General features: G+C 67.8%; 3 protein-coding genes across 4 annotated transcripts; 2 read left to right on the plus strand and 1 right to left on the minus strand.

The window, feature by feature from the left end:
• Positions 1–355: 355 nt before the first annotated feature.
• FSTL3 (follistatin like 3) lies at positions 356–9,190 on the plus strand. Its single transcript, XM_062596412.1, has 5 exons — positions 356–465; positions 3,927–4,112; positions 6,193–6,408; positions 7,688–7,915; positions 8,152–9,190. Exons 1-5 carry the CDS (start codon positions 405–407, stop codon positions 8,202–8,204), a joined length of 744 nt encoding a protein of 247 aa, XP_062452396.1. The 5' UTR covers positions 356–404; the 3' UTR covers positions 8,205–9,190.
• Positions 9,191–11,152: 1,962 nt separating this feature from the next.
• Positions 11,153–13,079, minus strand: PRSS57 (serine protease 57). The gene is made up of 5 exons (XM_062596561.1): positions 13,010–13,079; positions 12,532–12,691; positions 12,230–12,374; positions 11,415–11,675; positions 11,153–11,332 (listed from the first exon to the last, which is right to left on the minus strand). Exons 1-5 carry the CDS (start codon positions 13,077–13,079, stop codon positions 11,153–11,155), a joined length of 816 nt encoding a protein of 271 aa, XP_062452545.1.
• Positions 13,080–14,403: 1,324 nt separating this feature from the next.
• PALM (paralemmin) lies at positions 14,404–27,470 on the plus strand. Of its 2 annotated transcripts, none has more exons than XM_062596505.1 (9): positions 14,404–14,494; positions 21,012–21,060; positions 22,079–22,159; positions 22,225–22,355; positions 22,842–22,974; positions 23,140–23,161; positions 23,334–23,396; positions 24,225–24,356; positions 25,664–27,470. In XM_062596505.1, the coding sequence occupies exons 1-9, from the start codon at positions 14,490–14,492 to the stop codon at positions 26,224–26,226; spliced, it is 1,179 nt and encodes a 392-aa protein (XP_062452489.1). In that variant the 5' UTR covers positions 14,404–14,489; the 3' UTR covers positions 26,227–27,470. The 2 variants fall into 2 exon arrangements, with proteins under 2 accessions (XP_062452489.1, XP_062452488.1); XM_062596504.1 differs by lacking the exon at positions 14,404–14,494 and adding an exon at positions 19,132–19,355.
• Positions 27,471–27,480: the final 10 nt, after the last annotated feature.

The raw sequence follows: 27,480 nt of genomic DNA on the forward strand, positions 1-27,480 counted from the left end.
GCAGAAAGGAGCGGCCTCGGCGGAGGCCAGCGCCAAGGGAGAAGCTCTGCTCAGCGCCACTCAGCCCCCGCTCGCTCCCTCACCCACCCTCACTCATCCTCATGCTCTCACTCACTCATGGAACTCAACCCCACTCCCAGCCCCTCACCCGCACCCACCATCCTCACGCACTCGTGGACGCCCCCGCTCCTGCTCACGCCCCTGCTCGCTCGCGCTCGGTCCCCCGACCCCTCTCCCCGCGCGCTCCCCCGGCCGCCGCGGCCCGCCCGCCGCCCCGCCCGGTGATTCACGCCTCCCGGCCGCTTTATAGCGCCGCGCCGCCGCCGCGCAGCAACAGGTCTCCGCGGCGCAGGGCCGGCGCGCCCGTCCCGTCCCGTCCCGTCGCGGCGCGCCCCGTCGCGGCCATGCCGCTGCGGCCGCCGCTCTGCCTGCTCGCCCTCTGCAGCGCCGCCGCCGCCGCGCACGGTGAGTGACCCGGGGCCGGCCCGGCCCGCCGCGGCGGGGGGCCCGGCCCGGCCCGGCCCGGCAGGTGCTCGGCGCTGCCCCGCTCCTGGCGGCCCCTCCGGCCCGGCCCAGGCGGACGAGACCCCCCTCCCCCCCGCTGCTGCCGGGCTGCACGGGTGCCGCTGCGGGAACCGGCTTCCCTGGCCGGGCAGCCCGACACCGCCGGGGCGGCGGCTGCCTGGGCCGGGCCCCGCGGCGGGCTCGGGAGAGACCCTCCCCCCCCGTCCTCGCCCCGTCTGGGGGGCTGGTGCCCCACTTGGGAGGGCCTCCTCCCCCTTCAGCACTTTATAATCCTCCAAGCAGGACGGGGAGAGCTGGGCGCTGTGGCCAGCTCGCGATTTGAGCGTGGAGTTTGCAGCTCAGACCCCTCCTGGTTTGCATGCTGGTGGCTTTTGCGGTGCTTGAGAACAGTCTGTGTTTTTCAACGGGCGTTTTCCTGTGGGGAAGCCTGTCCCAAGCCCCTGTCCTGGCTGGAGCTCCAGCAGCTGTGTCGCGTGCAGTTGTGCTCGGCTCGCGGAGCCTTAGCGGCTGCCTGCCAGCGTCGGCTTCCCCGTCCCGTGCTCGTGCTCCTGTGTCCTGCAGGCAGGGACTGGGCCTCCCCGCTGGCAGCAGGTGCCCCAGGATGGAGGGGCCCCGTGAGCCCCTCATGGTGCTTTGACCCGCCGGATCGCGGTTGGTGCTGCCCCAGCCCTCGGCGTTTCTGCTTGTCGCTTTCCAGGGCCACGCGTAGGTGCTGAGAGGCCCCAGGCCCGAGTGCCCTGTGCTGCCCTGTCTGGAGCCGGTCCTTTGGGCGCTGCAGCAAGCACAGGTGCACTGGTCTTACCTCTGGGGCTGCCAGCGTTGCCGGCACCCTGTTGCCCTGTCTGGCTTGCGGCGCCAGGGAGCCCAGCCTGCCCTGGCCGGGGCACCTCCCTCGCTCCCCGGTGCGCTGGGAGGGCTGCGCTGGTCCCTGCCGAGCAGCGTCTCCCTTAAATCCCAGATCCGTCCTCCCCTGTACGGGAGCCCCTCTCTGCCTGGAGCAGAGAGCTGGCCCCGTGGGAGGCCGGGATGGCCTCGCACGCTGGGCGCCAGGGCTGCGCTGGGTCGTGGCTCTCTTCGGTGTGGAAGTCCTCTCCCGTGATTTCCCCGGGAGCATCACATGCGGAGCGGTCCTCTGCGCGCCACCGGAGCCGTTTAGGTGGGAGAACTGCTCGTTCTGCAAACGCCTGCCGCTCTGCCAAGCATTTCAGGGCTCCCTTGCTGCACTAGGCATTGAAGGAATACAGGAATTGCCTGTTAGCGTGAACCCAGGCGCTGGTGTAAAGGCAGGAGATTTCTATACGTGGCAGCAATGGGGGACTTCATATGCTTTGAAATTTTTTTGTTTTTCTTAAAACACTCGAGCAGCTGACCCACTTTTTATTGGCAAACGATTCTGCGAACGAAGCTATTTTAAAGTAGTCAAAGATCCCAGAAACCCCCATTTGGATGTTATCAGACTGAAAACTATCTCCTGGGCACTGGAAGCGCCAGGGAGGCGTCTGGTTCTTGCTGCGCCTGAATCTGAGCAGCATGGGAGGGCTGGCACGGCTCCATCCCAGAGCCCAGGAGGAGCAGGCTCTGCCACCCTCAGATCCGGGCTCCTGTTTCCCTGGCACAACGCACCTCGCCATTGGGATGTCCTGGGGTGCTCAAGCATTTTGTGGTGCTCTGCTCCATGGAGGCATCTCCCAGCGTGGCTGCCCGTGGGCCATGGGAATGCCGTGGAGAGGCTTGGGGCCAGGGCAGAGCTGCCGAGCAGCGGGGTCTGCAGCCGCTCGGGGATGCTCCGGCTTGGCTGTGTGTGGGCAGCCGCTGTGGGTACTCTTGTGCCCCACAGAAGCCATCAGCGTGGGGGGCAGAGCGTATCCCAGCTCCTGTTTGCTCTGCAGTGACCAAAATGTGTTGCTCTGCCCATCCTTTGGGGCAGTTTGCTTCCTTTTTGGGTTGCCTCCCTTTTTGGCTGTGCATTGCAAGTGATGCTGATGAAGGGGAAGCAGAGAGGCAATGTTCAGGCTGTAAGTGTAGCTTCTGTAACAAGCCTACAAGGAAACCAACAGAGGGTAAAAGCAAGAAATCAGCCAGTCTTGCTGCAGATGTCATGGGCCTGCTGCTCTTCTGACCTAAATGGCTCTGGAAGGGTGCCAGAGAGGACACCACGGGGACCTACCCGCTTGGGCAGGGTAGAGCGCAGCCCTGCACGCACCCACGTCCCTGAACGCCAGCGCCAGGGTTTGCGTGGCAGCCGTCTCGGCTGCGGAGGCGCATGAGCTCAGCCCTGTCCATGGAGCAGGGCTGCTCCGTGCGTGCGGCCGTGCCGTGAGCCCGTGGTCCGAAAGCAGCACACAGCCCCTGGGAGCTCAGCGCTGCAGCAGGAGTCGTGGCCTCAAGGTGTTGTGTAGGAAAAGGGGGCTTGAAAGAGCAATTATATAAACTCACGGAGGATAAACTTGCTGATGGCAGTGAGATGTGCTGGCCTGGAGGTGCCCAGCTGCGGGTTCCTGGCAGCCCGAAGGTGCTGGGCTGGAGAGGGCTGGCTTCATCCATGCTGCCCCTATGGTTTTCATAGGGAGCTGCTGCCAGCCACAGTGGAGCCGAAATCGGGCTCCTGGGCAGGAGGGGATGAGGGACCTGGGGTCCAAGGCTGGAGCTGACATTGGGTTCGAAGCAGGGCAGATCTGCAGCTCAGAGAGGAGCAGCACCAGCCTGTCTGAGGGCAGGATCCGGCCCTTCCCCCATCCCCTCGCATCTTTAGCTGTTTAGCAAACCCCAGATGCAGCTAATGAGAGCGTAAACCCAAATAAGCGTCACAAGAGGCTGGTTTGCAGAGGCGGAAATTGCAGAGGAATCACTCACAAAAAAGAAATGATTCGCTCATGAGGTTAAGGAACAAACAGGCTTTGACTCAGTGGGATCAGATGCCGCTGGGCTGGCTCCGTCCCCAGGGGCCGGGTCAAGTGCCCGTTCTGGCGGCGGCGACGCGGTGTGTGCGCCGGGCTGCGTGCTGGGCGGCCCCACCGGCGCTGGGGCTGCCGCACGGACGCTGCCCTGCAGCAAGTACTGCCGGCTGGCTCTGCCCCCCCGCTCCCCGCTCTGCTTTCGCCCGGTGCCTCTGCACGGTCACGGTGCAGGGACTGAGCAGAGCTCGGGAGCCCGGCTGGCTGGAGGAGGCCGGCTGCCCGCGGCTTTGGGAGGCCTGTGAAGGGCTGTAGAGCCGCTGCACGGCGAACCCCCGTGCAGCCGCCTGCGCTGGGGCAGCCCCTGTGCTGGGGGGCGGTGGGAGCCAGCGCAGAGCCTCTTCCACTTCTCCAGCTCATCCCCCCGGCACGGTGCAGGGCGAAGGGGGCTTTGCTGCTCGTCGCGCGCGGTGCCCCAAGGCCGCCTCAGCTCTGCCCTCCCTGCAGGTGGGATCTGCTGGCTGCAGCAGGGCAAGGAGGCCAAATGCACCATGATCCTGAAGACGGGCGTCACCTGGGAGGAATGCTGTGCCAACGGCAACGTGGACGTGGCCTGGTCTAACTACACCTACCCCGGGAACAAGATCAGCCTGCTGGGCTTCCTGGGGCTGGTGACCTGCCACCCTTGCAAAGGTGACGCTCCCGTGGCTGCAGCCCTCCTGGGAGGGTGGGCGGCGCGGGGACGTCGGCTGCAGCAGGCGGGTGCTGCGGTGGGGCCGGGCTCAGGGCGGCCTCCGTCCCTGGGTGCCGCTTGGGCTTGTGCCCGGCGCTTGCCCGGGTGGCCTGAGGGTGAGGAGCTGCGCTGCCATCCCTGCTCCCGGTTTCCTTAGAGCCCTCCCGAGATTGACCAAAGGGGAGTTCTCCTGTTTTTAAGGACAAAATCTTTCTCCCTCACCCCCCCCCACTCCCCCTTCTTCCTCCCTACCTCTCCAAGTGTGTGTGTGCGAAATGGCTTTATATAACGGGTAGCTCCGAGGATGGAAGCGCTCCAGCGGCCAGTTCCAGGCCCTCCAGATGTTCGGGAGTGTGCCAGAGGCACGGATCCCCCAGCCACACTTGCGTGGCCGTGCGAGAACGTGCTCCAGGACCTGCTGACCACAGTAGTCAGGAGCAGGTCTTTGGAAGGTCACCGCGTTATTTCCTGAAAAAAAAAAAAAAAAAAAAAAAGGGCAGAAGAAGGCTCTTGGCGAAGCAGCTCCTTCCCGGCGCTCCGCTGGCCGCGGTGGCCTCGGGCTGCCGCTGGAAGCTGCTGCCCAGCTCGGGAGCCGGTGCTGCCGCGGGGCCGTGCGCGCAGGTGCCGGGCAGAGCCGAGCCCCTTCTCCCGGGGCCACAGGGGATCCAGTGTGTCTATCCCAGGCCCGGGGGGTGCGGGAGCCTCGCCGGCGGCCACCAGAGTGAGGCGGTGCGAAGCCGGGGTGCCCCGGAGCGCTGCTGCGCCGGGCCGAGGGGCACGCGCCCGGCGCCCCGACCGGCGTGAACGCGGCAGCTGCCCGCCCGCCCGTCCCGTCCAGATGGAGCCGGTGCTGCTCGCTCCCCACCGGGCTCCAGCGAGCTGGAGGCCTTGGAAGAGGGCCGGGCGGATGACTTGGAGCTGCACTGGCGCTCAGGGCCGGGAGGGGTTACTCCAGGACAGGGCGGGCTGCAGCCACCGGCCGCGGCGCCAGCAGCCGGCCGGCCGCGGCCCAGGGGGACGGTGCTTGCCGGGCCCCGGGGGCTCCTGCACCGGGGAGGCGAATTCTGGCCACGGCTGCCGGGGACGCAGCAGGACCCGATGGCGTGGGAGAGCCGGGGCCCGGCTGGGTGGGCCCGTGGCCTCCGTCCCTTCCTGGGACCCTGACGTGGGCCAGCCTGCCTCCGTCCCGGGGTCTTATCCCACTGCCTGCGGCCACGGAGCTGCCCTCTCCTGGGAGCTCGCCCTGCGGCTCTCCCCTCCAACCCCTTCTGGGCAGGCCCCCGCTACGGAAATGGGGGAAGAAAGCAGGAAACAGTGTCTCCCCTGGGAATTTCCCCTTGGGAAAGCTAGGCCAAGAAGGCAGGGAATTTCCCCTCCTGCCCCTAAACGCCCCCATCTTCTCCAAGGAAATCCCCCTTCCTCCCCCTCCAAGCACCTCTTCCCAGCACATGCCCTGTCTGCGGGAATCCCTCTGGCTCTGGGAGTAAATCCCCATCTGGGGAAGTTTCTCTGTGACGGTGGGGCTCGGTCCCCGATGCCCGGAGGCAGCCCTGAGCCCCCACATCCCACGGAGCTGCTTTTGGGATGTCCGCGCGCCTCCCTGCGAGGAACACCGCCGGGCGCCGCAGCCCTCTGCCCTGCCGGGAGCTGCTGCCCGCGCGTGGAGCGAGACGGGGCGGCCGCTGCCCCGCTGGAGCGGAGCTCTGCGTGGCCCAGACGGCTTGCGCGGCCCAGCTCCTTCTGGAGGAGCTGGGCCTTGCAGAGATGGATTTTCCATTGCATAAGAAAAAGAAACGTCTCCTTCCAAAAAATAAATACGTAGAAATGAATTAGCTGGTGCTGATTCGAAGGCCGGCTCTGGCTGGGGTAAGCGTTGGCTGACAGCTCCGAGCTGCAGCCAACGACCTGCTCCTTCACGGAGCTGAGCAGATCCAGATGCTGCTCCGGGCAGCTCGGCCTCCGCAGGGGCCCCAGGGATGGCCCAGGTGGAGCACCGCACCGTGCCGGGGTGCATCAGCGCCACTGTGCCTCTGTCCCCAGAGAGCTGCGAGGGGGTGGTGTGCGGCCCCGACAAGGTGTGCAAGATGAAGCAGGGGCGTCCCCAGTGCGCCTGTGCCCCGGACTGCTCCAGCCTGCCCCACAAGCTGCAGGTGTGCGGCTCGGACGGCTACACCTACCGCGACGAGTGCGACCTGCTGACGGCCAGGTGCAGAGACCACCCCGACCTCCAAGTGATGTACCAGGGCAAATGCAAAAGTAGGTTCCCGTGCCTGCCCGCTCTTGCCGTTTCCCGCTCTGCGCAAGCATGGGCTGAGCTGTACCCACGTGAAAAAGCTGTCGGCAGCAGTGCACCTCCCCAGATCACCCGCGCTCCGTGGCTCTCCTGCGCATTGCGAGCCCTGCGAGAGTGAGAGGCGGCAGTGCTCTGCAACGGTGTGCCGGCACGTCGGGATGCTGCCCCGCTCGCCACATAACCCTGCCCCGGGGCAGCCCCCTCCGGGCGGCAGTGGTTCCCCCCGCGGCAGCCACAGACCCAAGAGTGGCGGTGGCTGGTGCGGTTGGGGGTCCCCGTGCCGCCGGGCACACCATGGCCCTCGCTCTGCAGCCGGGCAGCGTGGCGCCTGCTGGCACCGCGCTGGCACCGTGCTCGTGCCGCTGGCCTCTCCCGGCCCCTGGGGCGGCTCTGCCACCGGAGCAGCTTGTCGGCATGACGGGGCATTTTAGCCTCGCCGCGGGCCGAGGAGTAACGGCCCGTAAAATGTCACTTACAAACATCAAGCCCTGTTTTTTGTTGTTTTGGTAGAGAGCAGTGATCCTCCTTGCCCTGCCAAGAGCTGTCAGAACTATTATGATTATTTTTGCCAGCCCTCCTCTCTGAAATACTTTGCCTGTCAGGCCCTGGACTGCACAGTAAAATTTGGGGCAAGAAATGTGAGTTGCAAACTGGGAATTGCAGATGCCAAGTCTCCTTCCAATCCAGGAGGAAAATAAAGGGAAGGAGGAGGGAAGGCTCGGAAAAGTGTTTACAGCGTGCAGGGAGCAGTCGCGGGCCCGGCCGTGGCGCACCAGCGCAGGGCGCGTGCCGGGGCGGAGGGAGGTGTCCCGTCCCCCCTCCTGTGGTGTAGGGCCTGGCCCGGCCGTGCACAGGGGCCCTGGCTGGGTGGCGGGGGCCGGCGGGGGCTCTCGCTGCTGCCCGCCCTCCCCAGCTCGCCGGGGCCAGGGTCACCCTGCCCTTCCTGCGTGCTGGCACATGCAGCGCCATGCACCGGCCGAGGCACCTGCGCGGGACGCAACCGGGCAGCCCGCACGCTCCGGGCCCTCCTGCTGCGGTCGCGTAGCCCGGGATGCGGCGGATCCCTGCTGTGCCCCGGCCTCTGCAACGGCAGGGCTACGTGGAGCTCTGACCTCCAGCACTTCTGGCTTCTCTCCTCTCCCCGCTTCCCGCCAGGCGGGAGGGGTGGGCATCATCCGCGCAGGCGGAGTGCCGGCTCCTGGTGCCGCAGCGCGGGGTGCTGAGCCCTGCCCGTGCCCGCAGAGTCCTGCTCCAGCGTGGTGTGCCCCGGGACCCACACGTGCCTGGTGGACCAGACGGGCAGCGCGCACTGCGTGACGTGCCGCGCGGCGCCCTGCCCCGAGCCCGGCAGCCTGGACCGAGCCCTCTGCGGCAACAACAACGTCACCTACCCCTCCGCCTGCCACCTGCGGCGGGCCACCTGCCACTTGGGCCGCTCCATCGGGGTGCGACACTACGGGAGCTGCTCCGGTGAGTTGCGCTGCTGCCCCGAGACGTGATGCGCTGGGCTGGGATGAGACACGATGTGCCGGGATGGGATGTGCTGGGACGGGACGTGACGCGCTGGGATGAGACGCTGCAGAGGTGGCCTGCTCCCCCCTCCAGGGCACCAGAGCCTCGCTCTGCGGAGCCAGCCCCAGCGGCCGGCACTCTCACGGTCGTTCAACCTCTCTCTGCTTTGCCCCCTTCTCCCGCTCCCTTTCCAGCTGCAGCCAAGATCTCCCTGGAGATGGACAACACCGACGGAAACTTTGTGTGAACCTCCTCTTTGCCAAGAGGCCAGACCCAGGAGACGAGGGCATTATGTGTATATTGTACAAACCATATTCCTGATATTTATTGAGAAAAAAAAATCCCTATTTATAGCTGTGTATGTTATGCAGTTGCAGGGGGCCCGATTCTGAGCCCCGCCAGCCGGGAGGAGGGGCGGATGCTCCCGACGCTGGTGCCCGCCGCCGGCGCGGGAGCCCTTCCCGACACAGCACCAGCCCCGCTGCACCGCGTGTCCTTGGCCGCCGGCCCCGGGCTATTTATTTGTGGATGGAATTTGTGGTACTCTGCTGATGTTCCTGGCCGGACCTTGATGTCTAGTGGGAATCCACGCGTTATCTTTCACTGGAGCGGTTCAGCTGCAGCTGCCAGCAGCAGGAAACGCAGCACAGGGCTTCATCAGATTTGAGATAGATATATTTATATATATATATATATATATACATATATATATGTATGCTATTTTTTTCTCTAAAGTTTTAACATATATATGTTGAAACTAGTTTTAGTTTAGGTTTTCCCAGGCATGTCCAAAGCAGGCTCGACCCTTTCTGGGAGCCGATGCCCTGGGGAGGCAGCGGGGCCGCGAGGGTTTGCGCCAGGCTGCTCCAGGCATCCAGCCCCTTCCCACAGCCTGGGCGCCCAGAGCAGCAGGTCTGGCCCCTGTCCACCTCCCCCAGCCCTGCTCTGTCCACCTGTCTGTATTTATTTTTATTCCTCTCTCATTTTGTGTGTGTTTTGCAACCTGTGTAAATACCATCTCATCTCTGACACCAAGAAACTATTGCCTTTATATAAATACCATATATATATAATATATATATATATAAATACCTATTTTCTATTTTTATACAATTCTGTTCCAATTCCTGAGGCAGACACTATGGGGACATATGCATTTCCTATTCTGCACTGTTAGGGGCGTTTTACAGCTGTGTTACGATTTGGATTATAATTAAAGACAGAATAAAAGGTGCTCTGGGTCCACTTGTCTGTGGCGGTTGGTGGGAGCGCGGGCAGGTGAACACGCCCTGGCTCGGCCGCCGCGCTGGGCGCACCACAGCCAGCCGGGCCCCTGGCGAGCATCTGGTTCAGCTTTGCACCGGGGTTTTTCCACCCTGGCCAAGTCTCCTGTCTGTGCAGCAGGGAGAATGGAAGGGGGAGAGAGGGAGAGCAAGCAGAAGAAAGAGCAAGCAGCAACGCAAATCAAATATGTTCCTAATATCAGTGTGTGCCATAAGGGTCTGGTATTTCATAAAACAGTTCCTGCAATTAATTGAGTCCTGATGTGCGATGCATCCCCACTGGTGGAGTCGCTGGAGCCGGGCAGCCGTGTGCCCCCCGGGATGCCCGCCCGCGCTGTCCTGCCGCTCGGAGCCACCTGCGAGCACAGTGCTGCCACAGGGCTCTAGCTGGATGCCGTGCCCAGCCTGGGGAAAACTGAGGCAGGGCGACGGGGTCACTGCTGCCGGTGTGCCTGGCCCTCACCGTGAGCATGCGGCGCTGGCTGCAGCCCCCGCTCCCCCGAGCAGCGGCACAGCTGCTTCTGAAGCAGCGCTGTGAGCCAGGCGCCTCCTTCCCTCCGGTGTCTGGGCTGACTGGGACAAGCCGGGACGCAGGTTGGCTCCTGGGCTTGCAGGCAGCACTGAGAGGAGCCTGGGGCCAGCGGCTCTGTCCGGGTGTCCCCACAGTGGAGGCCGAGGTTGGCATGTGCGGCCGCCGGCAGCTTCTCATGCGGCATGCACCGCTTGGCCCGCGGCTGCAGCATGCTTGTAGTTTGCCGATGAAGCAAGCAAGCAGGAGCAGGGAACGTCCCCGGAGGTTGCAGCGCAGCCAGGCAAGTGCCGGCGGGGCATGCGTCCCCCTGGCTGGCGCTCGCCGCCGGCACATCCCTCACCGGGACGAGCGGGCCAGCTCCCTGCTCCAGCCGGGCCAGGGCCACTCCTCACCACCGGAGGAGTGAGTGCGGGGAGATGGGTGAGAAGCTGGGAGCCCTGCAGCACAGCCAAGCCTTTGCTGGCACAGCCATCGGGACAGGATGGGATGGGGTGGGCTAGGATGAATGGGACAAGATAGATGGGGTGGGATGGGATGGGGAGCTTCTCCCCGGGGGAAGGCAGCCCCAGAGCTGCTGCAGATGCTCGGTAGGGTGGCGGCACTCAGATGTGGATCCCAGCTTGGGGCAGAATCCAGTCCGGGTAGCAGGCTGGTGTTTCTCCCCTTCCTTCTGCCTTCCCCTGCTTCATTGAACCCTGTGGAGGCCAAGCTGGTGGACCCGGCTGGGGACCGAGCACCAGGATGACCAGAGAGCAGGGCTATGGGCCAGTGCTGAGTTGCTCCCGTGGTGGCCTCTGCCCCTTCTCCCCATGCCAGCAGGAGAAAAGCTGGGAAAAACAGTCCCGAGGGCTGGAGACAGTGGCCCCGGCCAGTGAGGGGTTAAGGAGCTGCCCCCAATCAATCCCCCGAGGGGGGCTAGTGGCCTGTGAGGAAGTTGAAGAGGGGTGAGAGCCCAGACTGGGCTTTGCTGGCTCCCAGGGCAGGTAGGAGAGGGGCAGGGGCAGGAGCAGGAGCAGGAGCAGACCTGCAGGATTGGGGGGTGGGCTTGTGCTGGGAGAGATGCAGCTCCTTGGGCTCCTGCCCGGAGCCAGAGCTGGGGCTGGGCCACCTCGAAAAGGGGGCGAGCGGGGACAGGCAGAGGAGAGGCGAGCGCACAGGGCTCCGGGGCCGAGGTTTTATTGCTGTGGCAGCCAGATCTGCTGCGAGAGGGGGAGCTGGGTGCTGGAGCACTTTGGTGCAGCACAGGGGCTTCTCCCCTCGCCAGCGGGCAGGAATCAGCCTCCTGCCCTGCCCTGCTGCACCCAGGAAACTGGGAGCAGGACACAGGTGCCCCAGCCCATGTACTCGTGCCTGCACCCACCTGGGGTCCCTCGCGCCCCGCTAGTGCTTGCACTGCTCCTTGCAGCTCCGGTGCCCTCGCACCGTGTGGAGGACCCAGCTGATGTAGTTGGAGATCTTGGTGTAAATGTCGGGGTACCTGCGGTCCCCGCACCTCTCGCCGGAGAAGGAGACAATGCCGTAGACCTTTGCCTTGAAGACCAGGGGTCCCCCGGAGTCACCCTGCAAAGCACCCCAGTGGGAGGGAGAGCGGCCGGGCTGCTGCGCGGGGCCGGCCGGGGCACCGGGGTGGCAGTGCACTCACCGTGCAGACGCCCTGCAGCGTGGCATTGCGGCTGGCCGCGCACAGCATGTTGGTCGAGACGTGGCCTTTCCAGAGGGTGCGGCACAGGTTCCGCTTGATGATGGTGGTCTTGGTCTCCATGAGCTGGGTGGGATGTTCACCGTAGTTGGACGTGTCCCCCCAGCCTATCACGCGGCAAACGGTGCCGGGTTTCAGGTCGACGTGTGGCAAGGGCAGGCGGATCCGCTTCACGTACTCGTTCAGAGTGGCTGACCCATTCAGCTGGGGAAAGGAGCCAGGCTGGTGGCTTCCTCCTGCATCCAGATGGTGCAGAGCCCCGGCTGGTGCTACCTCCCCATCGGCCAAGCCCATTCCTGACCCCTCCAGATGCCATCACCTGTGTCCCACCTCCCTCTCTTGCTGAATCGCCCCAGCTCTGACTTTGCCTCTCTGGAGGCTGGGTACCACTTCCCAGCCCTTCTGAACTGGTCCCAGTTTGCTCTAGAGACTGGCCGCCCCAGAGCATCAGGAGCTGCAGACCAGCGATGGTCAGGTCAGTGTGCCCTCAGCTGCCTCCACGGTGGCCCCATGGTGTGTGTCTGCTTCTCCGGAGAAGCACTGACATCTAGTGTTGGCTCACCCGGCTCTGTGCTGGCATCTCTGGGGAGCAGGAACCCCATGGCGGGAGGACGCCAGACAGCAGGACTCTTGCTGAGGCCACCCTGTCACGCCTGGTGGAGGTCCCTGCCCAGAGGGGAGGGATGTGTCCCAGCCTGCGGCCGGGCAGGCCCATCCCCAACCTGGACGGCGGCATGCTGGGGGGGGGGGGCACTCACTTTGAGCAGGCGGATGTCGTTGTCCACTGACTGGGGGTTGTAGCACGGGTGCGCGATGGACTCCTCGATGCTGAAGACCTGCTGGGATGCCTCAGGCTCCTCCAGCTTGTGGGCGCCAAGGACCACCCGCACCGAGGGGTTGCGCCTGTAGCGAGGGGCAGAAGGGCCGTGAGTGCGGCAGCGTGTTGGGGGCTTGCTGGGTCTTTCTGCAAAGGTGGGCAGAGAAGGGAGCTGTTCTCCATCCTCAGGGGATAGGGATGGGGCTGGTGGAGGTGTCCGTCCCACAGGAGAGCGTTACTCACCTGGGAATGAGGCAGTGAGCTGCTGTCATCACCCACTTGGGCCACACCAGGAAGCCCCCGCAGACATGTTCTCCGTCCACCTGGATGGAGGCAATGTAAGGCCGGGAGTGGGGTGTCACTGCCTTTCCCCCGATGATCCAGCTCCCTTGGGTGCCTGGTGGATGTAGGCAGTGTTACTGGCTGCCAGAAGCATCTGGGCACGGCTCTGAGCCATGCCTGTCCTGTTCCTGGCTGTGTCCTGACCGCCTTGGCACTGTCCATGGAGGCCTGGGAGTGGCTGAGCATTGGCTTAGGCCCGGGGGGCCCAGCGAGGTGGGGGGGGGCAAAGACCCTTCCCCATGCCACAGCAGGCCTTCAGGGTGCTGCTGGGGCCAGAGCCCAGCTCGGCTCTCACCACCAGGGCTCCCTCTCCCTCCATGGCCATGAGGACCAGCCTGAGCCCCCTGACTGCCCGGCTCGGCCCCAGTTGCCCCCTTACCTGCCGGGGCCAGTGCCAAGAGCAGCACGGAGCCCCCCAGGCTCAGGATGAACAGGCTGGCTGCATCCATGCTGGTGCAGAGCAGGGCCACTGCCACCTCCTGTGGGGCTCCTGGTGAGGGGGGTGTTAAATAACCCTTGGGGTGGGAGGGCCTGTGGGCAGAGCCCTCGGAGTGGAGAGCTCCCTCCACTTCTCCCTTCTCCGGGTGTTGCTGCCTTGTGAAATTGCATTTGGGGGGGGGGGAGGGGGATGCCTGGGGTGGGAGGCGGGGGGCCAAGGGGCTCCAGGCCCCCTGGGTGGGGGGGTCGGGCTCACCGCCACACCACTCCACAGCAGTCCCCAGGGAGTAGGGGCCTTTTGCCGGGACCAGAGCGGGTTAAGGCAGGCAGCGAGAAAGCAGGGCAGCTTCTCAAACATCCTGGCTCCTCTTGCACCTTAAGCTAATCGGGGTGAAATCTCTCCTCCCCACGTAAGGTGTGAGCTGGGCTCAGCTGCATCCCCAGGACACGGTTCCAGAGGGTCTCAGGGCTGGCCACTGGCCTTGCCGCTGTGGGTCACGCTGGGCTGTGCTGCCCCCACACCTGCCCCTTCCCTTGGCCCCACCCAGGGCACCCAGGACCCCCCGGCCCTGGGGTCGTGGCTGCAAGCAGAGGGGTGGTTTGCTCCCCATCAAGCTGCATCTCTCCCTGGGGAGAGAGGGGCTGCGCAGGAGCATCAGGTCGGGGCGAGGGGGTTTCATCCGGGGACCTCTCCCTGCAGAGCCATCTCTGCTCCAGGGCCATGGGCAGATTTCCTAATGCCACCAGTGGTTTGGGGCTCGCTGGAGGCTTCCTGTGTCAGTTTGTCAGAGGAAACCGTTGCATTGGGAAACAAACGAGTGGAGAGGGGTGAACGTCCAGCCTGGGCTTCCCCTTCTGCTTCTTCCTCCGCTGGTGCAGCACAGGGAGCGTGGCTCGGCAGCGGCCTTCCACTGCAGCACTGCCGGCAGGCTGGAGACCCCACTCCCGGCGTGCTGGGGAGGAGGGCGTCGTGGTGCTGAGCCAGGCGGGGGTCCTGCTCGGGGCCCGTTTTGCTATCTGGGTGGGCACCAGACCGTGTGGGCCGCTCTCCTCTGGCTGCGCCCGAGCTGAGGTGTCTCTCCGGAGCCAGGATGCGACCCAGGGAGGTGTCCGGGGTGCTGGCCGCGCCGTGTGTCCTCGGCAGCAGCCGCGCCGCCCTGAGGCCGGGTGAGGGGCGGCGGCGGCGGGCGGCAGTGGCGGGTGGCGCCCGGCAGACGGAGCTGTGCGGGCGGCGCGGGGAGGCGGGGAGGCACCGGCGCGGACCCGACATCCCTGCGCATCCCGCAGCCCCGCCGGGGATGCCGCCGCCCGCCGGGCCCTGAGCGCCGGGTCGCCGGCGGCCGCCGGCCCCGCTCCGCCCGCGACTCGCCCGCGCCGCCGCCTCCCCGGAGCCGCCACCGGCCGCGGAGCCCCGCTGGAAAATGGAGTGAGTACCGGCCCCGGCCGCCGCCCGCCGCCGGCGCTTCCCCGGTCCCGGGGGCTCGCGACCCCGACCCCGGCGGCTGCGGTCCGCGCTGCCGGCGGCGCGGGGCTCGCGTCCCCCGCGCCGCGGCTCAGGCCCCGCACCGGCGGCTCGCAGCGCCGGCGCCGCGGCTCAGCACCGCCGCGCCGGGGGCTCCCCCCCCCCCCGGGCGCTCCCCCGGTGCCGCCGTGGGTGCGGGGCCGCCCTGCCCGGTGCGGCCCCGCGCCGGGGACGCGGGTGACGGCTCGGGCGCCGCGGCGGAGGCCGGGGGAGCGGGGGGGGCCCGGGCGGTGATTTCTGTGTTTCGAACCTGTTGTTGCCGCGGGGCGGGGGCGGGCGGGGGGCGGCCGCGCCCGCGGGCTCCCGGCTCCGGCCTTGCGCTTTGTGCGCTGCGGCGGGGCCGCCGCCGGCCGGGAGCGGCCGGGGAGCCGCAGCCCGGCTCCCGCCCGGCTCCCGCCTGCCGCGTTTGCCCCCGGGGCGGCGGCAGCGAGGGCGCGGGGCAGGTTTGCGGCTCCGTGCACCGGGGCAGTGGCTGCCCGGGCCGCCCTGCTCCGCCCGGGCCTCCGCTCCCTCCCTGCAGCTCGGGCACTGCTGCAGCTCGGCAGGGCCCCACTGCACCCCTGGGTTGGCACCAGCCACTGGGGTGTCCATGGGCTCCCCAAGGCATCCGGCAGTGCCCAGGGCAGTGACTGCCCCCCGCTCCCAGGTGCCCTGTGAGAATTTGCTGGCCGTGTGGTAGCCCGACGCCGGGAATGCAACAGGTCCTGCCACCTGCTCCAGGCTGGGGCGTCACATGGAGGCACAAGGTGCAGGAGAGCGAAGACAGCAGGGCTTGGGGCATCGCTGCTGGCTCCGGTTGCCCGCAAGCCGGGCAGCGTGGGCCTGGGGATACCTTCGGAGGCTGGCCGCGGCATCTGTGGAGGTGGGAGCACAGTGGGCTCCCCTCGTGGTGCAGCAGCTTTACCGTGCCAGTGCTCGCCAAGCCAGGCTGGCAGTTTTGGGGGAGCTCCTTGGTACATTAATTCGTACTGAAAAGTGACTCTTTTCAAGAGGAGAAGCTTGGGGATGATTTGCCAAAAAAACACTGAGGCAAATGCCAGAGCAGAGGGTGACGACGTTGCCTGGGGAAAGGGGAGGGAAACCTGTTCAGGGCTGATGTGGGATCTCGTGCCGGGCAGGGGGATCAGAGGCTGTGGCTGCAGGGGTTCGGGTCAGTTCCCAGGCCAGACAGCAGCACGAGGCAGGACCACGGCTCCTGTCTCCCATCTCTGCAGCAGGCCCTAGCATTTCCCCAGCTTAGCTCCTCTTTCCCGAGCTCCTCTGGTGGTCAGGGCTGCAGGCTGGGCCCTCGTGAGAGCCGGTGCGTCGTGGCTGAGAGACGCTTGCCTGGGCTACATGTCACTCCTTGAACGTTCTTGGTTTCCCAGCACTGCTCCGAGCTGGCCGGGCCGCCCGGGCTGGCCAGCATCCCAGCGGGAGCAGCCACCGGAGCGAGCCCTGCAGCTCGGGGCCCAGCGGGGGCCACAGGGCTTTCGCTCTAGCCATGCTTTGTGCTCTGGGAAGACCCACTTGTTCTTTGTTTGCCTGAAAACCCCACGAGTGAAACGTGCCCTGGAGGTGAGGGCTGTGTTGCTTCGGCGCACGTGTGCGCTGAACCGCGGGAAGCAGCTTGTTCCCTGGCGTCAGGTCTGTGAGCACGCGGGTGAGCCGACAAGAGAAACCGGAGCGCATGTGGCTTCTGTTTGGGCCTCTTCAGTGCAAACCCATCCAATCTCTCTGTGGGTTTTGGCTTTGCTGGAGATGCATCTTGAGATTTGGGTGGTAATAAATGTGCAGAAGTTGGACCCTGGGCAGATCTAGCTTTATGGAGAAACTGGGAACTCCCACGCTCCTGCCCCGATTTGAGTGAGGGTCAGTCTGGCTTCTGAAGACCCAGAGCCTCTCTGTTGGGATGGATTGTAGGAAGGTCCTAGGGGCAGTGGGGCTCAGCCCAAAGGGGCCCAGGGAAGCGCTCTCCTAGCTTTGCCCGGCTCTGCAGTGGCTAATGTGCTCTGGGGAGCCGCGCTGCCAGGCTGGGGCTGGCTCTTGCTTTGCCTTGGCCTTAGCAGCAGCTGGAGGAGGGTCCTGGCTGCCGCGAGCTGCTGGTGCCAAGGGAAAGGTTTGGCTAAAAGCTTCCAGCTCTTATGAGAGCTGGTGCTTTCAGGGCTGCTTTCCTCTCCTCTCCTCCCACTGTGATGGATGCTGTTGAGTAGCTGGAGACGTTGCAGCTCCGCTTCTGAGCGCTCTGATGTTTTGTCTTGGTCTCTTGCTGTTCCTCCCCTCCGGTTTCTGATCACCATGGGAAGCAGGTGCTCTCCTGTTTGGATCCTTGGGAAGGTTCCTGCCTCTGATCTGATGGTCTCAGGGTGGTGGGGGAGGGGGGGAGATTTTTGCCTTTCGGGTAATCTGGGGGCACCATCCTTTGGGAAGGGACTTGGGCTGCTTTGCATGCCTCCATGGGGAAGCAGAGTCCAGCTAAGCCAGGAGGATCTGAGGGTCGGATTTGCCCCCTCCCGTGTGCGAAACCGAGGGAGAAGCCACCAGGTTGAGTGAGGGGAGCAATGCAAGAGCAGGTTTCCTGGAGGCACCACTGCTGCTGGCGTTCCTGGTTCCTGGCCCACAACAGCATCTGTCCCCCAGGGCCGGGCAGGGGCCACGGCATGCACGGTGCTGGGGCTGCAGTGTGCCCATGCAGATGGACTTGGGCAGGCACCTGACACCAGCAGCTCTGGGGCAGAATCGGGGCTGCTCCTGCCAGGGGGCTCTGATGGGGAAACCTTTCCCTGCCCCGCACCAAAGGGAGCCCGGAAGAGGAGCACTGGGTGGGCCGTGCGCTCGGGAGAGCCTGGGGCCGCAGGCCGGTGCGGTGGCAGATGGGGAGCCCGGGTCTCCGTGTCTGCCTTTGCTTAGTGCTCGCGCCGGCCTGGGAGGTGAGGGCTCCCCTGGGCCGAGGCGGGCGGCCGCCTCCGGGGAGCAGGACGTGTCCTCAGCGGCCCCGGAGCTGCGGCCGGCTCTGCCACAGCCAGGCGCTGCCTGGAGCGGGACGTGGGCTGAGCCACGGCCCCCGGCTCGGGTGCCGGGCCTCCCCCAGGCCACTGGCTGTCGGCGGGGGTGTCCCTTGCTGAAAGCATGTGCGAGGTGCGCGTTGCCACCGGATGCTCCGACCTTCATCCCACTGCTCAGCGTGGGAGGAGCCCGGGGCCAGCGGCAAAGCGGCGCGGCCGGGGTGGCTGTCCCCGAGGCGGAGAGCCGAGCCCCGTGCGCCGGCGCTGCCGGCCGTGCCTGGCCCCAGCCGGCAGCTTTCCTGGGCGCGAGGAGAGGCAGGATCTGCTCATTCATAAACCGCGTGGGTGTTTCCTAGAGCAGCCCTGCTCCTCTAACTGGAAGGGAGCTGGAAACCCCAGTGGTTGGAGGGCACTTGAGCCTTTGTTTGAAAGATCTGTAATTTTCCAATCAAACTCCCTCCCCAAGCCTCCGTTCATCAAATATTCATAGGCTCCATTTTCTGCTGGCGCTCCCATCCCACATCGCAGCCCGGAGAATCAATCAGGGCACTCTGCTCCGCTCCAGCACGCCGGCGTTTCAGCCGCCTGGGGCTGCCGGCCCCTCGCCCCGCGTGCCCTCTCCTCCACAGCGGCCGCCTGGGATGGGCTCGTGGGAGGGAGAGCAGAGGAGAGGAGCGGGCTCTCCGGAGCTGCTCCGGGCGGGCGAGGCGCCGGCGCGGGCGGCAGCGGCGGGGCTGTGCCACGGCAGGGCTGTGCCGCGCCGCGGGGCTGCTGGCTGGGCCGTTCCCGCGCGAGGCCGCCGGGTGCCCCGAGGGACCGGAGCTCAGCCCGGGGGGCTCTCCCGGCGCTCCTCTGGCTCGGACAAGGGTGGAATGGGAGCTGATGTCAGGAGCAGCGGCTTGAAACGGCTCTTCGCACATTTGGATGAGCTAATGGGAAAAACAGAGGAAGGAAAATAAACATTATTGTTTCACATCAGGCAGGGAGGAGACAAAAGGTCGCGGGTTTCCCCTGCGCTGGGAGGAAACGGCAGCATCAGCAGGGCCGGAGCGGCCAGGGGAGCAGCGTGCGCGGGCGTGCGCACGTCCACACGTGTGTGCGTGGTCACGCGAGTGCACTCGTGTGCGGGCCGGCGCGGCGGGAGCTCCCAGGGCCACGGCACCTGCACCTCTCGCAGCCGCCCCGGGCCTCCAGGAGTGGCGCGGGGCCGGGAATCGCGCCCCGAGGCACGCGCCTGCCTGCGGGGCCGAGCGGGCGAAGGAGGGGCTGGCGGCGGCTCTGCCGGGCTCCGCGCTGCCTGCGCATCAGCCGGTCCCCGGAGCCCGGGATCCGCGTTGCCATGGCGCTGTTGCCAGGGCACCTGCCTCCCGGCTCCGGCTCCGGCTCCGCACGGCCAGAAACCAGCAGGAAGGAGCCAGCAGAGCCCCCGGCCCGGGCCGCCCCCTGCCAGCGGCGCTCGGCTGGGCGGAGAAGGGGAGTCGGCTGCGCAGGGGGTGCGCTGGGCCCTCGGCCCCTCCACAGCCTCAGGGCGTGCCGGGTGGCGGAGGCGCCGGGTGAATCCGGCTGTGCTGCGGCTCTCCCCGGGCCAGGAGGATTCCTGGCTGTCGACCCGGGAATGCAGAGCCTGCAGCAAATAATGGAAAATAAAGAGCATGGAGGAGGGAGGAAAGGCAGGAACAGAACGTTTCAGGAACGCTGCAAAAGTCTGGACCCGTCGCGCAGGGCAGGGTCCAGCAGAGACAAGGGCGCCGGACCAAAGGGATGCCGGAGCCGGCGATGGGGTGACCCGCAGCGCCGGGGCAGGCTGGGCCGGAGGGTGTCGCGGGGCCGGGGCTCGGGGAGGCCGGTGGGCCAGTGGCTGCTGCCCCCTCCAACCTTGGTGTGGGATCACTGCTTGCACAGGATCGCTGTTTGCACGGGGACATGGCATGGAGTGGCGTGGCACGGGCAGCGTGGCACAGCATGGGGCCGGCTCCCTGCAGCCGCTCACCCGGGCAGGTTGCTGCAGCACAACGAGCAGGGGCCTCGCGGCTGCGCCAGCTCCGTTTTGGCTTTTAATTATTTAATTTTCTGGCTGGGGCGCGGTGTCGGGCCGGCGGGCGGGCTGCCAGCATGATATGCAGGCGGCGGGTGCGTGTGGAGAGCAGTTGCAGCATCGCCTCGAATGGAACAAAAATAGCTCCTCCAAAGGCAGCACCTTCCCGCCCGGCTCCAGGGCACGATCGTGTCGCGGGCGCGCTGAACGGGCAGCGCCGTCCCTCCCGCGGCCCCAGGAGCTCAGCGCTCTCTCCCTCCAGCAGCGCCTCTTGCCGCTCTTCCTTCTTCCAGCCCCGACATCCGCCAGCTGCAGAAATGCTCTGTGCTGGAGCCGGGCTCCAGGCTGGACGTGATCACGGCCTGCGGCCCTTGCTTTGCTCACTCGTGCCGGGCAGCTCCGGGCTCAAAGGAGAGGCGCTGCGGACCCAGTGCCCAAACCCGCCAGCGTTTTCCCCGTGCAAGATGCTGGGGCAGCACTGGCCCTGGCCACGCCGCCGCCACCAGCTTCTCCGTGCTTGTCGCTGCCCCCAGCTCCGCTCCCTTCGCAACAGCCCCAGCGCTGCCCATCACCGCCGCTATTCTCTGCTCTGGGAAGTAAAAGGCAGTGATCCATCTCCTTACAATACCTCTGTGCCTCCCACCCTAATTACTGTCACAGCTAAGTGCCTCGTTAGCGTGGTCTGGCGCGCTGCCCACCAGCTCGCGGCAGTGCCGGTGAAGCCCTGCGCAGCGGCTGGGCTCCGCTGCCGAGCAGCATCTGATGCTTCGCGGCAGGCGTGCTCGCGCGGCACCGCCCGGCCGCCCGCGCTCCCGGGAGAGGCGCGTCCAGGCCGGTGGGCCCGCGTGTTCGCCACAGCGCGGCCGCCGTGGCTTGCGTTGCTGCTGGGCCTGAGAGCACAAACTGGAGCTCAGCCTGTTGTACAGGCACGTGTGCATGTTCGTGTGTGAGCACATTCGTGTGTGTGCACAAGTGCATTCATGTGTGCATGCACATTAGTGTGTGTGTGTGTGTGTGTGCATGAGTGTGTGTGTGTGTGTGTGCATGCCCTGTCAGGCCACCACCCGCAGCCCAGAAATGCCACGGCCCAGGAAAGGTGTCAGCAGCCAAGAAATGGGCTGTGAGGGCCAGGGTGAGCCCAGGTCAATGGCCCAGCTGGGCAGCGCGCTGCTCTCCAGCCCCTCTGCCGTCGCCGTTCCCATCTGGAGCTCGGCCGGCGGGAGGAGCGGGCTCAGCAGCAGGTGCTGGGCTCTCCCAGGAGATCGGGGCGGCCGGAGTGCAGCGCGCGGAGTGAGAAGCCAGGGCAACGTGCCGGGCCAGGCGCGCTGGGCTGCGGGGTGGCGACGGGCAGGGTGGGCGGCGGCGGCACGCTCCGCTCACGCGGCTCTGCGCTCTCTTGCAGGGTGGCCGAGGCCAGCGTCCTTCAGCAGGAGAGGCTGCAGGCCATCGCGGTAAGTGCCCCCACGCCCATGGCGGGAGCCACGCCGTGGCTTTCCCGCGCTCGGGCAGCTCCTTCCCGTGCCCGGAGGGCCCCTCGTGCAGCAGCACTGGTGCACGCGGGTGGCCAGGTGCTGCCGCGGAGGGGCAGGAGCCGCCGGCGCCCGCAGGACCTCTGCACCGGGGCTGCGCCAGCAGCCGGGCGCCTGGGAGGCTCCTTCGCAAGCGCAGCGCTTGCTGAGCTGCGATCCCTACGCCTCCGGCTGCTGCCGGCCAGGGGCTGAACGGCGCGCAGGATGCGGCCCCGCGGGCAGCCAAGCCGCCGGCCCTGGGCAAGCGCATGCAGATCCCCAGGCACCTCCCTCACCCTGGCGCCGGGCTGCGGCCGCCGCGCCAGCGCCGGCTGCCAGTGCTGGTCCCGCTCGCTATCAGACCGATCTTGGCCGCACAAAGGGCGGATTGTTCTGCACCGGAGCAGAAAAAAACGAGTGACGCTTTCGGGAGCGGGACACGGCTGGAGCGGTTCTGCCAGATCACCCAGGCAGCGTGGAGCCGGGGCAGCAGCCGGGCGGGCTGCCTGTGCCGTCGGCCTCACGAAGGCCAGGGGCTCCCCCAGGGAGCCCTACGCAGGCTGCTGGGCTCCCGGCCGTGCTCCCAGCTACAGGGCAGAAGACGGGAAATGCTGGGGCTGTGGGACTCCTAGCTGCGGATATGGCTGTACTGCGGCCTCAGGGAGTCATGCATCCTGAACCTTGCACCCCAGGTCCCAAATCCCACACCCCAGGTCCCAAGTCCCGCACCCCGAATCCCGCAGCCCGACCCCACACCCACCCCTGCTCCCTGCCGGCTCCCCGGGCTGGCGGGTGCTGACGCGCCGGCCGGGACATGGTGGGAGCCGGGAACCAGGGCCCCGCGGCTGCGCCCGGGCACGGAGCTCGCCGCCGGCAGTGCTGCGGCTGCCGCCCACCCGGGGCGGGATGCTTGGCCCGTGCTGATGCCGACGCCGGCTCTGCTGCTGCCTCGTCCCGCCAGGAGAAGCGGAAGCGGCAGGCGGAGGTGGAGAACAAGCGGCGGCAGCTGGAGGACGACAGGCGGCAGCTGCAGCATCTCAAGGTGAGGGCGGGCGAGGGGGGCGGGCGCCGGCGCAGCCCGCCGGTGCTCACCCTGCTGCTCCGCAGTCCAAGGCCCTGCGGGAGCGCTGGCTGCTGGAGGGGGCCCCCGCCTCCGCCGCCCCGGGGGATGAGGCCATGAAGAGACAAATGCAGGAGGACGAGGCCAAGACCAGGGAGCTGGAAGAGACCATCCAGAGGTAACGGCCCGCAGTGCGGCTCGCCCAGCAGCGCCTGACTCCAGGGGCGGCGGGACGGGATCGGTCCCACCGGGAGCTCTCCCAGGGCTGGCGGGGGCGGGGGCGGCTGGGGCAGCGCTGCCCGCCACAGCACGCATTCGGGCAGCACGTGGGGCCAATGCTGGCGGAGCAGCGCTGCTCTGCGCTGCGGCAGGAAGCGTCTACTGGGCTTCATGCAGCGAACGTTGCTCCTCGCCCCGAGAAGGCAAAGGCAGAGCCCCTGGTCCTCTGCGTGCTGGCTGTTGCCTCGCGGGGTCTGCGGCTGCGGTGGTGCCGGCAGGGTGGGACGGGACGGGATGCAGTGCTGTGGGTCTGTGCGGGAGCCCCCGGGGCGCAGGCAGCGCAGGAACCGCAAGTCCGATGGGCTTCGTGGCCTTTGGTCGCCAGCGGCTGCGAGGTGCCAGGGCTGGGGCTGCCCGTTCCTCACTGCCCTGATCCCCCCCCCAGGCTGGAGAAGGAGCTGGAGATGCTGGAGAACGGCAGCTCGGCAGCTTCCACCAGGGAGAACCTGGCGGAGGTGGCGGCAGCACCAGCACCAGCCCAGGAGGAGAAGGAGGAGGCCATCCCCAACACGGAGAAGGTGAGCGGGCAGCCGGCGTGCGGCTGCACCGGGGACTGCGCTCGCCGCATCCCGCTGTGCCGGCGTCCGGAGCGGGGATTTGCGGGGGGCCGCGCCGATGGGGCCGTGCCCGGGGCTGGCGGCGGCAGCGCCCGGCGGCTCCTGACCTCCCTGCTCTTTTTGCAGAGTCCCCTGGGCGCCATCAAGGGTAGGTGATGGCAGCGGCGCGGCGCTGCACACGCGGCAGCCCCAGTGAGCACCCAGCTCTCGGGCCCCGGCCCCGCATCTGCCCTGGCCCAGGGCCCCCCGGCCCGGGCTGGGTGATGCCCGCGCTGTGAAACCCGCGCCCATGGGCGTCCCCACTCCTCCCCTCGCTGCAGCCGAGAAGAGGGTCTCCAGCAGCCCGGTGAAGGCAGCGGAGGGCACTGACATGATGAAGGCAGGTAGGTGTCCGCTTCCCTCGGGCCGCTGATGCTTGCGGCTCTGGCTCGGCGCAGCGCCCGTGCCGCTCCGCGACTCCCCGGGGTGCGGCGGCGGCGGGGCTGGCGTGCACTCTGGGCCTGCCCCGCTCCTTGGCGCCGCTCTGCCCCTCTGCGCTCCCCCGTGCATTTTCCCATTGGGATTTGTTCCTGGCCTCCTGCTCCATTTTCGGCCCCCACTGGCTCCACTCCCAACGGGGCCTTCGCAGCGGCTCTGGCTCTGGGAAGGATGGCTCAGCCCGGGCTGCAGCGCCAGGTGTCCGGACAGAGCTGCCCCAGGATCTGCAGAGCCGCAGACCGAGTGTCCCCCGCAAAGGCCGCCCTGGTGCTAGCAGGCTGGGAGTGGATGGACGACGCTGGGGATCGTTGGTCCGCCGGATACGGAGGTGCCCAGCCCACGGAGCGTCCTCCGGCGGCAGACTGCATCCCGCAGCCACCTGCGCCCAGGAGGAGCCCGGCTCCGAGCCCGGGGCCCTGCAGCTGGCACCGCTCGCCACCCGGACAGACAGACACGTCAGCCGCCTGCTGCGGCGTGTCGCGGGGCCTGGCGGGGCTCTGAGCACCACTGCTGTGCCGCTGCTGCCGTGCCGCCGCAGTGCCACCACTGCCATGCCGCCGCCGTGCCACTGCCACCACCGCCACGCTGCTGCTGCCACGCTGCTGCTGCCACGCTGCACCGCTGCTGCCAGCACCGCGCCGCACCGCTGCTGCCCCGCTGCCACCGTGCTGCACGCCGCTGCCGTGGAGGGGCCGGGGCCGCCGCTAACCCTCACTGTGCTCTTTGTGTCCCAGCCATGTACTCGGTGGAGATCACGGTGGAGAAGGACAGAGTGACTGGGGAGACCAAGGTCCTGTCCAGCACCACCCTTCTCCCCCAGAACCACTGTCCGCAGGGGGTCAAGGTGTACGAGGATGAGCGGAGAGGTACGGCCGCTCCGCGCCTCCTGCCGGCGCCCGCAGCCCGGGCGAGGACGGGGCGGCCCCTGCCCAGCGCACGCGGCACCGGCCACGGCGCCGGCCTGGCCAGCGGCCTGGCGAGCCCTGGCGCGCCGCCGCCGCCCCACGCGCCACGGTGCGGAGGACAAGAGGATCCGCCGTGGCCGAAGACTTGGGAGCGCATCCCGTGGATGGGAAGGGGTGCTGGCATCCACGCAGGCCCCGCACCGCCGAGCTCCGCCAGGACCCGCGCGGGCGGCCGTCGGTCCCGGCTGGGCTGGCTCGCTGAGCCCACGCGTACTTACCGCTCCGTTGATTGGGCTCTGGGGCTGTTGTGCCGATCGCTGCGTGATGCCATGGCGCGATGCCGCGGTGCTCGCCGCCCGGCTCCCCGGAGCCGCCTGCCCGCGGGGCTGGGAGCACCGCCTCAGCTCGTCCCTCCGCTGGAGCAGCCGGCACCTGCCATGTCACGGGGGGAGCTGGAGCGGGCCGGGGTGGGCTGGGAGCGAGGGCGGGCCAAGGAGCCAGTGCCGGCCCCCGCTGCGGTGCCAAGGAGCCGGGCAGGACCGGCGCGGGAGCTGCTCCGGGCGGTTCTGGTGGGGGCCACACGGCGCTGTGCGGTGCAGTGCCGCGCAGTGCCATGCCGCACGGTGCCATGCCGCGCAGTGCTGTGCGGTGCAGTGCAGTGCCGCACGCTGCTGTGCGGTGCAGTGCTGCGCAGTGCCATGCCGCACGGTGCCATGCCGCGCAGTGCTGTGCGGTGCGGTGCAGTGCCGCACGCTGCTGTGCGGTGCAGTGCTGCGCGGTGCCATGCCGCGCGGTGCTGTGCGGTGCAGTGCTGCGCAGTGCCATGCCGCACGGTGCCATGCCGCGCAGTGCTGTGCGGTGCGGTGCAGTGCCGCACACTGCTGTGCGGTGCAGTGCCGTGTGGTGCCATGCCGCGCGGTGCTGTGCGGTGCCGCGCGGTGCCATGCCACGCGGTGCCATGCCGCGCGGTGCTGTGCGGTGCGGTGCTGTGCGGTGCAGTGCCGTGCGGTGCCATGCCGCGCGGTGCTGTGCGGTGCCGCACGGTGCCATGCCGCGCGGTGCCATGCCGCACGGTGCTGTGCGGTGCAGTGCCGTGCGGTGCCATGCCGCGCGGTGCCATGCTGCGCGGTGCTGTGCGGTGCAGTGCTGCGCGGTGCCGCGCGGTGCTGTGCGGTGCCGCGCCGTGCTGCGTGGTGCCGTGCAGTGCTGCGTGGTGCCGCACCGCACCGCGTCGCACATCCCTCACCAGCTCCCTCTTGTCCCCGCAGTGGTGCATGCGGTGAGTGCTGAGGACGGCGCCCTGGCTGACGGCGCCCAGCCGCTGAGCTCCTCCGAGGTCGACGAGCTCCTGCACAAGGCCGACGAGGTGACCCTGAGTGAGGCGTCCGCCCGGGAGCCCACGGGCGCCCCGGGCCCCCAGCCGGCCGGCCAGCAGCAGACGCCGCGGCGGGAGATCACGGGGCTGCAGGCGGCGCCGCGGGAGAGCGCCCCGGCACTGCCGCCGGGCCAGGGCACCGAGCAGCCCGTCACCATGATCTTCATGGGCTACCAGAACGTGGAGGATGAGGCTGAGACCAAGAAGGTGCTGGGGCTGGAGGGCACCATCAAAGCGGAGCTGGTGGTGATCGAGGACGCCGAGAGCAAGCCGGCACCGGCAGCGGCGCCGTGCAAGGAGCACGCGCCGCCCAACGGCACGGCGCTGGAGCCCGCGGCCGCCCCGCCGCCCCAGGAGAAGGGCCCGCAGCCGGGCACCGCCGCCACGGACCCCACGGAGGCCGAGCAGGACACGGACGCGAAGAAGCAGCGCTGCAAATGCTGCACGGTGATGTGAGGTCGCGCCGAGAGCGCGCCGCCCCGGCTGCCCGTCCCTGCGCCCCCCGCCCCGGCCCTCCCCGCTCTCCTGGCCCGCGGCCCCGCCGGGCGTGGGGTTTGCTTGCTGACTGCACGCAGCTCTGACACTTGTTTTTCTTAAGAACCGGGGAAAAAATCCACCGTGGCGTTCATAGCACGTGCGAAGAGCAGCCTCGCTGGGGGCTGTGGTATCACCCGGGCCGCGTCCTGCCTGAGCCCCATGCGGCCGCGGCAGCCGCCCCGCAGCGCCGCCCCGCTTCCCCGGCGGGCTCCGTCCGCCGCCGGGGCCGCGCCGCGTCCCGCGGCAGTTCCTCCCGAGCTGGCAGCCGGCGGGACCCGCGTTTCGGGAAGGGCCCGGAGCGATCGCTCCGGCGCCGAGCGCGGTGCGCCCGCGTCTCCCAGCTCCGCGGCTGCCGGGAGAGACGGTGAGGGCCGTGTCTGCCCCGGTGCCGGGGAGCCGGGCCACCGCCGGCCAGTGTCACCCCGCTCTGCGGCCTTCCGCGCCCCTCGTGCGAGCAGCGACCCCTCCCAGTCGCCCCAGTCAGCGCCACGGCTGTGGCTCTGCTCGCTGGTGCGCGTCTGCAGGGAGCGGGCTGCAGGGGACGGGGGCTTGGCAGGGAAGTGTGCCCCCCCCCAGGACCTGGGAGCATTGCCCCCGCCACCGCCCTGGGGCAGGATGATCCCATGCCCCCGCTCCCACCATCCCACCTTGTCCCGGATCAGACCCCCTGGATCCCACAGTCCCACCTCATCCCAGGCCAGGGCCCCCCAGATCCCGCAATCCCACCTCATCCTGGACCAAGCCCCACAATGGATCCCGTGAGTCCATCTCATCCCAGACCACCCCCCCCAACAGGACCTAGATCCCATGATCTCCCCTCATCCTGGACCAGGCTCCCACCCTGGATCCCGCAATCCCACCTCATCCCGGACAGCCCCTCTCCTTGCAGCACTCCAACTCCCTCACCTGCCAGCAGAGCCCCAGCCGCTCCACCGGCTTTGGACCCGGAGCCGGACCCGGAGGCAGCCCCGGGCCCGGCCGGAGCAGGATTGGGCTGTGTCCGGCCGGGAGGCGCTGCAGCCCTGCACCCGGCTCAGCCCAAGCGCACTTCCCGCGCTCCCGCGCTTTTGGTTTGTGATGAAGCCGTGTGAAGCCCCCGGCCCCGGACCCCCGTTGTTTGTAAGACCCTTGAACCGAGCCAATAAACCGTGTGAATAACCAGACGGCGCCTCC

The sequence above is a fragment of the Rhea pennata genome, chromosome 27 (assembly GCF_028389875.1).
Source record: "Rhea pennata isolate bPtePen1 chromosome 27, bPtePen1.pri, whole genome shotgun sequence".
Classification (NCBI taxonomy): Eukaryota; Metazoa; Chordata; class Aves; order Rheiformes; family Rheidae; genus Rhea; species Rhea pennata.

Bases quoted from the DNA above. Each gene is read 5' to 3' on its own strand.
- FSTL3 (XM_062596412.1), top strand. From the start codon at position 405: ATGCCGCTGCGGCCGCCGCTCTGCCTGCTCGCCCTCTGCAGCGCCGCC. The intron at 466-3,926 runs GTGAGTGACCCG...CCCTCCCTGCAG, and splicing joins CGCCGCCGCCGCCGCGCACG to GTGGGATCTGCTGGCTGCAG. The intron at 7,916-8,151 runs GTGAGTTGCGCT...CTCCCTTTCCAG, and splicing joins ACACTACGGGAGCTGCTCCG to CTGCAGCCAAGATCTCCCTG.
- PRSS57 (XM_062596561.1), bottom strand. From the start codon at position 13,079: ATGGATGCAGCCAGCCTGTTCATCCTGAGCCTGGGGGGCTCCGTGCTG. The intron at 12,375-12,531 runs GTGAGTAACGCT...CCCTCGCTACAG, and splicing joins GCTCACTGCCTCATTCCCAG to GCGCAACCCCTCGGTGCGGG. The intron at 11,676-12,229 runs GTGAGTGCCCCC...TCCTTTCCCCAG, and splicing joins ACGACATCCGCCTGCTCAAA to CTGAATGGGTCAGCCACTCT.
- PALM (XM_062596504.1), top strand. From the start codon at position 19,336: ATGCCGGAGCCGGCGATGGG. The intron at 21,061-22,078 runs GTAAGTGCCCCC...TCGTCCCGCCAG, and splicing joins AGAGGCTGCAGGCCATCGCG to GAGAAGCGGAAGCGGCAGGC. The intron at 22,160-22,224 runs GTGAGGGCGGGC...GCTGCTCCGCAG, and splicing joins GGCAGCTGCAGCATCTCAAG to TCCAAGGCCCTGCGGGAGCG.